The following is a 10,567-nucleotide window of genomic DNA, read 5'->3' as shown; positions in this document are numbered from 1 at the left end:
CTTCCAGTATGATGTTGAATAAAAGTAATTTTTCTGGCTAGAACTTCCAGTATGATGTTGAATAAAAGTAATTTTTCTGGCTAGAACTTCCAGTATGATGTTGAATAAAAGTAGCAAAAGCTGGCATCTTTGTCTTATTCCTAATCTTGAAGGGAAAGCTTTCAATCTTTCACCATCGAGTATTATGTTAGCTGTGGGTTTTGTTACTATGTTGAGGCAGTTTCCTTCTATGTGTAGTTTGTCAAATGCTTTTTTTTTTTTTATAAAAGAAGTTTAATTTTGCCCAGTGCTTTTCTACATTGTGATGATCAGGTAGTTTTTTTTCCTTCATTCTAGTATATTGATTAATTTTATATATTAAACCTTTTTTTTTTTTTTTTTTTTTAAGACAGAATTGGCCAGGCTGAAGTGCAGTGGTGAGATCTTGACTCACTGAGACCTCCACCTCCCAGGTTCAAGCCATTTTCAAGCTGGGACTACAGGCACATGCCACCATACCCAGATAATTTTTGTATTTTTTGTAGAGATGAGGCTTCATCATGTTGGCCTGGCTGGTCTCGAACTCATGACCTCAACTGATCTGCCTGCCTCGGCTTCCCAAAGTGCTGGGACTATAGGCGTGAGCCACTATGCCCAGCCCTGAACCATTCTTGCATTCCAGGAATGAATCTCACTTGGTCATGGTGTATATAACCCTTTTAATATAATATTGAATTGGGGTTTCTACTATTTACTTGAGGATTTTTGCATCAATATTCATAAAGAATACTAGTTTGTAGTTTTCTTTTCTTGTGATGTCTTCGTCTTTAGTATCAGGGTCATACTGGCCTCATAAAATTAGTTAGAATTTATTTCCTCCTTTTCGATATTTTGGAAGCATTTGAGAAGGACTGATGTTAATTCTTTTTAAAATATTTGTTAGAATTCACCACTGAAGTCATTTGGTCTTAGGCTTTCCTTTGTTGGGAAATTTTTGATTACTAATTCAATCTCTTCACTAGTTATAGATCTGTTCAGATTTTCTATTTCTTTACAATTCAGTCTTGATAGATTGTATATTTCTTGGAATTTCTCCATTTCATGGAGAATTATATAAGTTATCCAATTGTTAGCATAAATTGTTCGCAGTACTCTCTTATTATCTTTTTATGTCAGAAAAAGGTTGGTAATTATTTTACACTTTGATTTCTAATTTTAGTTACTTGCATCTCTTCTCTTTTCTTCCCTTAGTCAATATAGATAAACATTTGTAAATTTTATTGAGCTTTTCAAAAAACCAAGTTGGTTTTCTGTTTGTTTGCTTGCTTGTTTGTTTAGAGATGGAGTCTCGGTCTGTTACCCAGGCTGGAGTGCAGTGGTACAATCTCGGCTCACTGAAACCTCCGCCTCCCAGGTTCAAGCAATTCTCCTGCCTCAGCCTCCCTAGTAGCTGGAATTACAGGCATGCACCACAGCACCCAGCTAATTTTTATATTTTTGGTAGAGATGGGGTTTTACCACGTTGGCCAGGCTGGTCTCGAACTCCTGACCTCAGATGATCTGCCCACCTCGGCCTCCCAAAGTGCTGGGGTTACAGGCATGAGCCACCGCACCCGGTCCCAACTTGGTTTTATTGATTTTTTTCTGTTGTTTTTCTGTTTTCTATTTTACTTACCTCTTCTCTAAATCTTTAATTTCCTTCCTTCTGCTAGCTTTGCATTTAGTTTGTTCTTTGTTTTTCTGTTTTCTTAAAGTGTAAAGTTAGGTTAATTTGAGATATTTATTCTTTTTTAATGTGTTTACAGCTGTTAATTTCCCTCTTAACAGTACTTTCACTGCATCCCATAAGTTTTGGTATGTTGTATTTTCATTATTATTTTCTAATTTTTCTGTGATTTTTTTCTTCACTGATTTTTTTTTAAAACAGTGTGTTGTTTAATTTCCACATATTTGTGGATTTTTCAGTATTTCTTCTGTTACTGATCTTTAAGTTCATTTCATTTGTGATCAGAAAAGATACTTTTTATGATTTTAATCTTTATAATTTATTAAAACTTGTTTTGTAGTCTAACATATGGCCTATCCTGGAGAATATTCCATATGTACTTGAGGAAAAAAAAAACACCTATTCTGCCTTTGTTGGGTGGAGTGTCTGTCAGGTCCAGTTGGTCTATAGGGTTGTTCAAGTCCTCAATTTCCTTACCGATCTTCTGGTTTTTTTAATCCAGTATTAAAAGTGGGGTATTGAAGTACCTTACTATTAGTGTGGAGCCATCTATTTCTCCCTTCAATTCTGTCCATTTTTGCTTCATATATTTTAGAGCTCTAATATTTGGTGTATACATGTGTGTAATTATTGTACCACCTTCTTGGTGAATTTGCCCTTTCATCAATATATAATGTCCCTCTTTGTCTCATAATAGTTTTTAACCTAAAGCCTACTTTGTCTGATACTAGCCATACCTGCTCCCTTCTGGCAAAAAAAATATCTTTTGGCTTCCTTTCCCTTTCAACTTACATGTGTGCTTCAATCTATAGTCAGTCTCTTGTAGGCAGCATATAGTTAGATCCTGTTTTCTAAATCTCTCTGCTAATGTATGCCTTCTATCTGGAAATTTAATGGTTACATTAATTTTAAATGGTTACATTTAAAAGTGATTATTGATAGGGAAGGACTTACTTTTGCCATTTTAGTATTTGTTTTCTGTATGTCTTATAGATTTTTGTCCCTTATTTGCTCTCTTACTGTCTTCTTTTGTGTTTAATTTTTGAGGGCCACATTTTGATTCCCTTATTATTTTCTTTTGTGAATATTCTGTAGGCATTTTCTCTGTGGGTGCCACAGGGATTATACACAATATCCTACAGCTATAACAACATATTTTACATTGCGACCAACTGAAATTGCATACCAAAACTCTACTCTTTTATAGCTTTGCCTCCCTCTGCTTTATGTTATTAAAGTGACAAATTACATCTTTATATAATGCATACTCATTTACATAGATTTATAATTTTATGCCTTTGTCTTCTAAATTCTGTCAAAAATAAAGACTGGAATTACACCCCAAAATTATAATAACCCTAGCTTTTATGCTTTTCTACATATTTACCTTTACTGGACAACTTTATATTTTTGTATGGCTTCAAGTTACTGTCTAATGTCCTTTTGTTTCAACTTGAAGGATTCTCTCTAGCTTTCCTGGCAAGATAGGTCTACTGTCAATAAACATTCTCAGTTTTTGTTTATCTGGGAATGTTTTAACTTCTCCTTCATTTTTAAAAGACAGTTTTGTGGGATACAGAATTATCAGATAACAGTATTTTTTTATCAGCACTTTAAATATATTATCCCACTGCCTTCCAGGCTCCAAGGGTTCTCCTGAGAAAATTCCCTAATAATCTGTTTTTTTGTTGGTTTGTTTGTTTTTTGAGACAGGGCCTCACTCTCACTCTGTCACCCAGGCTAGAGTGAAGTGGCATGATTTTGGCTCACTGCAACCTCCACCTCCCAGGCTCAAGTGATCCTCCCACCTCAGTCTCCTGAGTAGCTGAGACTACAGGCATATACTACCGTGCCCAACTAATTTGTATATATTTTGTAGAGACAGGGTTTTACCATGTTGCCCAGCTGGTCTTGAACTCCTGGGCTCAAGCAGTCTACCTGCCTTATCCTCCCAAAGTGCTGAGATTCAGACATGAGCCACCTCATCTGGCCAATCCCCTAATAATCTCACTGAGGAGCCATTGTTCTTGATGAGTTACTTTTCTCCTGGTGCTCTCAAGATTCTGTCTTTGTTTTGGGTTTCAATATTTTAATTATAAAGTGTTTCAATGAGGGACTCTTTAGATTTTTCCTGCTTGGAGTTCATTGAACTTCTTGGATTTGTAGATCTATGTATTTACTCAAATTTGGGAAGATTTTAGTCATTATTTTTTCAAATACTCTCTTGGCCCCTTTCTCTCTCTCTTCTCCTTATGCAATTCCCTTAATGCATATATTAATCTGCTTGATAATGTCCCATAAGTCCCTTAGGCTCTGTTCACTGCCTTTAAATTTGCTGATTCTTTCTTTCTCCTGCCTATTCAAATCTGCTGTTGAATTCCTCCATTGAATTTTTCAATTCAGTTATTGCATTTTTCAGCTCTAAAACTGGTTTGACTCCTTTTCATAATTTCAATCTCCTTTTTGATATTCTCATTTTGTTCATGTATTGTTTTCCTGATTTACTTTAGTTCTTTGTGTCCTTTACCTATTTGTCCATATTTAAGACAGTTGTTTGAAAGTATTTGATTAGTACTTTGATGCTTGTGTTTATTCAGGGAGAGTTTCTCTCACTTTATTTTCTTCCTTTGGATGGGCCTTTTTTTTTTTCCTGTATCTTTGTATGTCTGGTGATTTTTCATTGAAAATTGGGCGTTTGAAAAGCAGCCAACTCTTCCAGTCTTTGCAGACTGGCTTTGTGCAGGGAAGACCTTTTCTAACTAGCAAGTAATGTTCTGAGTCTTGGGGTCAGCCCAACAGGAAGGCTTAAAATATTATCAAGTGTTTTCTGGTGTACATCTTGCCTGGACCTGTGTGTGTGTGTGTTTTCTTAATTCCCCTACATACACAGCTGCTTTTAAATGTTTTAATTTCCAAAAAAAAGTCTCACCCCTGCTTCTTCTTCGACTTCAGATGTTCTATCGTATTCCTCTATCCACAATCTCTTGCCCTAGATATTTATAGATCTGTAATCCCCCGGCAGCTTTCACTAGCTGTGCCTGTCATTGCTTTCCATGGCTTTCCCCAGCGTGAGATCTGAAATATGCCACCTTTTCCCATCTGAGCTCCAAGTTAGCAGAAAGAGAGAGCAATCCCTCAGGCAGCCCCAGACAGGTTCAAATGTTGCTCCACTCCCTCTGGATTTGAAGGAGGGAACTTGGAGCCAAGCTGCCACTTACCCTAAAATGCAGACTATGTTGTGCTGTACTGGGGAGGTAGTTGGAAAGGACAAGTAAAAACATCACGAAATTTCCTATTCATTTTGAATGTGTCTTTTTCTTGATTGGCCATTTGACTGGGCTATATATCTTTGACTGTTTTCCAGAGCTCCTATAATGTTTCTGTGTTTTTTTTTTTCTTTAATTTTTCTTTTTTTTTTTTTTGAGACGGAGTCTCGCTCTGTCGCCCAGGCTGGAGTGCAGTGGCCAGATCTCAGCTCACTGCAAGCTCCGCCTCCCGGATTTAAGCCATTCTCCTGCCTCAGCCTCCCGAGTAGCTGGGACTACAGGCACCCGCCACCTCGCCCGGCTAGTTTTGTATTTTTTAGTAGAGACGAGGTCTCACCGTGTTAGCCAGGATGGTCTCGATCTCCTGACCTCGTGATCCGCCCGTCTCGGCCTCCCAAAGTGCTGGGATTACAGGCTTGAGCCACCGCACCCGGCCTCTTTAATGTTTCTATAGGGAATGAGAACCTGGAGCTTCTTAGTCCACTACATTGCTGACGTCACTCCAACTCCACTACTTTTATGCAATCTTCTCTAGGTGTGAGACCAGGCCATAATATCCCTGAGTACTGCATCACCCATGGGCACCTGAAGGTATTTTCAACCAGTCCTTCCTGCTTTTGGAACTTCTCTTGCACACACCTGCTCACCAAACAAGGTCAAGTACATTTGTAGCTGATGGTGACTGAAGGTTGTATCTGGCCAGAGAGGTGGTAATTACTAATGTTCTCCATGAAAACAGCCTTTAACCTTCCCTTCTTTTCCCCATACCAAAGCTGACATTTCTATTTCACTTTCTTTCCCTTGCCCACTTCCCAAGAAGACATGGGGAAGTCCAGATGTCTCTGAAAAACTTTAAGTGGCTCAGTCTTGCCAAATACAAATGAACATATTCTATTTCAAGTATGCCAACTTGAAACTTTGCCAACTCAGGCAAAGTATTTTCCAAAGACCTTTAAAACACAGAGGAAAACCAAGAGCCAAATTGTTCTGTTTGAAAGTAAAAATTGAGGCCAGGCGCGGTGGCTCACACCTGTAATCCCAGCACTTTGGGAGGCCAAAGTGGGCAGATCACTTGAGGTCAGGAGTTCAAGACCAGCTTGGCCAACATGGTGAAACCCCATCTCTACTAAAAATACCAAAAATTAGCTGGGCATGGTGGCATGCACTTGTAGTACTAGTTACTTGGGAGGCTGAGGCAGGAGAATCGCTTGAGCCCGGGAGGCGGAGGTTGCAGTGAACCGAGATCATGCCACTGCACTCTAGCCTGGGCAACAGAGCGAGACTGTGTCTCAAAAAAAAAGAAAAAAAGTAAAAATTGAAATGCATTAGTAGGGCAGGATTGTGGAAAGGTGCCAGAGAGCAGCAGCAAATCCCCAGACATCAATGCAGAGAGTGGCAAGCTGGCCTCAGGAGGTACCATATTCTGGGAAGGGCCAGAATAAGGAAAACAAGTATTCTTCAAATCAAGTATAAAGGAATTAAGGACAGAAAATATCCAGATGCTTGGAAACACTTCACTGAGAAGAGTGCTGAGAGGCACAACTACATTGACATCCTGTTACCGTATTTTCAATGTCCCTATTATATCTGTAACAGAGTGTCAGTGGTCTTTTCACTGACCATCATGTATAAACCAGTCATAGAAACCATGCAAAATGCATGAATATTGATGATTGCTTGAATGTAACTATCCTTTGTAGAGCACAAAGAGAACAAAGATGTATGTTACATACATGTTTTTCCATTGTGTATGTGCTCAGTTCCACTCATAAGTATAAATAGCTTTCCCCCAAACCTGCTGAATATTTAAGATGCAATCATCTGCTGCCCTCCATTTGAAAACAGTGATGAAATTCACTCCTGCCTCTCCCCATCGGTCCTCCCTCTGAGCCCTCTGTCCAGCCTCTCTCGTTTCCTTACCTTTCTCCTCTCTTCCACCCAATTTCCAGTGAGCACTTTCGTTGAGTACTTGGTCTCAACCTGCCAGCTTGGAGTAGAGAGTGGCTGTGGATTTACCGCAGTCGAAAACATGATAAGGATTTGCCCCAGGTTTCTTTGACTTGACACAGTTCAAGGCTTCAGGGGGAGAGGAAGGTGCTATGAAGTTGCTGAGTTTGGGGTGCCTATTTTGTCTTCCCAACTGGCCTCCTGAATGAGTAGTAGACTACTCCCTGCTAATCTCAGAGAATAAAACGGCCCCTCTACTGTTGACTGTCTCCATGGTGACAGACTCTGGGTATAAATACTCTGTGTAAGAGAACAGCTGATTCTGCAGAAGCAGAATTGACCTCACAGAAACAAATCAAACCAACCATCCCCACAAAAGCAGTGGCCAGAAGAACTTGGTTTCTGTGTTGTCACCACAATACTAGTATCATCCTCGCTACACTTTTACAATTGGGGTGAGTTAAAGTCTGCAACTATTTAATGAATGTTGATGTGCTTGCTCCAAGCAAAGACATTTACGTGCATTTATTCACCTGTTTAATCCTCACAGCCCCCTCTGAGGCAGATGCCATTATTATACCCATTTTACAGATGAGGACACTGAAGCAAAGAGATTAAGTAGCTGCCTAACGTCATGCAGTTGTGATGAGATTTAAATCCCATGAAGAGATTTAAATCCCCTCTGGTTCAGACCTAAACCACTGGGCTCCATTTCCTGTCTGCTACTTTGCAGGGGCTTGCACAAAGAATTCTGTCTTTGTGCTCACACTGGTATAATATGGTTCATTCACTCAGTCTTCATTCATTCATTCCACAATCATTTCACATTCTATGGCAGGGGCTTAGCTACAGCTGCAATGCATTAGCAATTAGACCTGGGCACCATCCCCACAGAGCTCAGTCCAGTGAGATAAGGGCCTTTGTCTTGCTCATTCATTAGGCAAAAAAAAAATTAAAAAGCACCAAGATATTCATCAACAGAGAGTTGGTTCAATAAATTGTAGTTCATCCATATGATGAAATCCTCTGCAAGGGTTTTAATGGTTGACTTAGGAAGATGTCTATAACATGTGGTTAAGTTAACTAAACAAAACTCTGTGTGCTACAGTATCGCTTGCTAAAAATGAAGAGGCTGGATTTCAGTAGGCAATTCAGAGAAAATTTCCAACAGCCTTTAAACAAAAATAGAGGAAGTCCAGGAAACTACGTGTTCCATCTTGAAACTAAGCCTGTGGCAGGAAAAGACCGTGAAAGATGTTCTACAGATTAGAATAAACCTTTATTTAGCAGAGACCACAGTTGGGACAGAGCTGGCACGATCTCGGCTTACTGCAAGCTCCGCCTCCCAGGTTCACTGGACAGAGGACTGACCTTACAGACATTCTTTTCTCATAAGTTATTGCAGACCTAAAGCCAGTTTCAGCCAGCTTATAGAGGCTGTACACAAACTTTGTGCCCTACATTCACCTTTTGACATGAAGAGCCAAATTCCACCTCATTTAATATTAAAACGCTGCCCGCCGTTTGCAAACTGGTATCACCAATAAAGCTGTCCTGCTATTCAGCCATCCTGGTGGTCTTTTGGATGACAATCATGTACAAAACAGTCATAGCAGCCATGGCTACATGCAACATGGGTGAATCTTAAAAACGTTAATAATACTGGGGAAAAGAAACCAGACTTGAGTAAATACATACGATAGGATTCCATTTATATGTAGTCCACAAACACACAAAGCTAAACGTTACTGTTTAGGAAAGATGTATGTTACATACATGTTTTTCCATTGTGTATGTGCTCAGTTCCACTCATAAGCATAAATAGCTTCCCCCCAAACCTGCTGAATATGTATAAATACAGGCCTTGTGAAGCATGAAACCCAACCTGTCCTTCCTCTCTTGGAAGAGACGGTACTTCTGATCCATGCTGGAGAGTATCTCCCCGTGCAGTCCACAAATAGGCAAAACTGAACATTATTGTTTAGGAGCATACTTTGATATTAAGCATATAAAGAAAAGCAAGGGAGTGATGGCTATAAAAGTCAAGAGAGTGGTTTCCTTTAGAGGAGGAATGGGTTGTGAGTGGGAGGGGCATGTGGAGTACTTTGGGCGTGCTGGCAATATTTTATTTCCTGACCAACTCAGTGTTTTCTGTGGGGTTTGCTATTCCATAATTCATTTATCTGTGTACATTTATTTTAATGTACTTTTTGATGTTTGTGTTTTATGTGACAATAAAAGGTTTTAAAAACTGAATTATACCGGGCCGGGCGCGGTGGCTCACATCTGTAATCCCAGCACTTTGGGAGGCCGAGGCGGGTGGATCATGAGATCAGGAGATCGAGACCATCCTGGCTAATGCAGTGAAAGCCCGTCTCTACTAAAAATACAAAAAATTAGCCAGGCGTGGTGGCGGGCGCCTGTAGTGGACTGTATTAGTGGTGCTGGAGCCAGGTTGTACCTACTTATGAGAGTCAGTTGCGGTCTCGTCCCAATAACATGCTCTATGAAGTCACATTGGTAGCTTGACATCAGTCACAGTGGGAATATCTACACCACAGAACTGGCAAAGGCTACATATCAGGCTGTTGGGTTTTTTTTCCCAGAAAGCGAGTTTATCAACATGTTATTGGTTATATTCATCAATATTTACCATATTAGAAATTAAAACAGTCTGGGCACAGTGGCTCATGTGTGCAATCCCAGTATTTCGGGAGGCCAAGGCAGGAGAATTACTTGAGCCCCAGGAGCTCAAGACCAGCCTGGGCAACATGGAGAAACTAATTTCTTAAAAATATATATACATGAAAAATAGCCAGGCATGGTGATGCACACTGTTAGGCCCAGATACTAGGGAGGCTGAGATGGCAGGATCCGTTGAGCCCAGGAGTTTGAGGCTACAGGGAGCTATGATCGTGCCACTGCACTCCAGCCTGGGTGACAGAGAAAGACCCTGTCTCAAAAAAAGAAAAAAAGGAATTAAAACAGAAATTTAAAATATATTTATTAATTTCAAAATAACAAAAAAACTTACTTCATGTTAACATAATTAATTTTTTAATAAAGATTAACTCCATTTTCCAAAACAAAAAAGTTTCAATAAATTTTTTGCCCATTGGTGATTTTGGTGGTCATCTGCAAAATATTGCTTCACTAAGCTGTGTAGATCTTCTTCCAAACTATACAGTATTTTTAAAAATCACACTTGCTGCTGGATACAGTGGCTCACACCTTGTAATATCAGCACTTTGGGAGGCTGAGGCGAGCAGATCACTTGAGCCCAGGAGTTCAAGATCCACCTGGGCAACATCATGAAACCCCATCTCTACAAACAAATACAAAAATTAGCCAGGCGTGGTGATCCACAGCTGTAGTCCCAGCTATTTGGGAGAGTGAGGTAGGAGACCCTGTCTCAAAAAAAAAAAAAAAAAAAAAAAAAAAAAATCGCATTTGCTAACATCATTACTGTTATCATCAGAAAAGCATTGAACTATTAGGAAGTTGTCAAGTTCACAGTGGTGGACATAAGTTTTCCAAAATTCCAGTTCTAGTTTGAAAGCTCAAAATTTTGTTATTGGCAACAATTAATCTTAGTCGTTTTCCTTGAAGTGACAGGCTTACCTCATTCATTTTCTTTTTTTTTTTTTTT

General features: G+C 39.5%; 1 protein-coding gene across 1 annotated transcript in view; it reads right to left on the bottom strand.

Moving 5' to 3' along the window:
* Positions 1–7,185, bottom strand: part of CFAP107 (cilia and flagella associated protein 107) — an 18,799-nt gene extending 11,614 nt beyond the window's left edge. Inside the window, exon 1 of the mRNA XM_017888042.1 lies at positions 6,892–7,185. Within this exon, the coding sequence (XP_017743531.1) occupies positions 6,892–7,002 (111 nt within the window). The 5' untranslated portion in view covers positions 7,003–7,185. The remainder of the gene's footprint in view (positions 1–6,891) is intronic.
* Between the last annotated feature and the right edge of the window lie 3,382 nt (positions 7,186–10,567).

This window comes from Rhinopithecus bieti, unplaced genomic scaffold (genome assembly GCF_001698545.2).
Source record: "Rhinopithecus bieti isolate Rb0 unplaced genomic scaffold, ASM169854v2 scaffold_16234, whole genome shotgun sequence".
Lineage (NCBI taxonomy): Eukaryota > Metazoa > Chordata > Mammalia > Primates > Cercopithecidae > Rhinopithecus > Rhinopithecus bieti.
The sequence above is the reverse complement of the archived record's forward strand: the minus strand, read 5'-3'. Positions and strand labels throughout refer to the sequence as shown.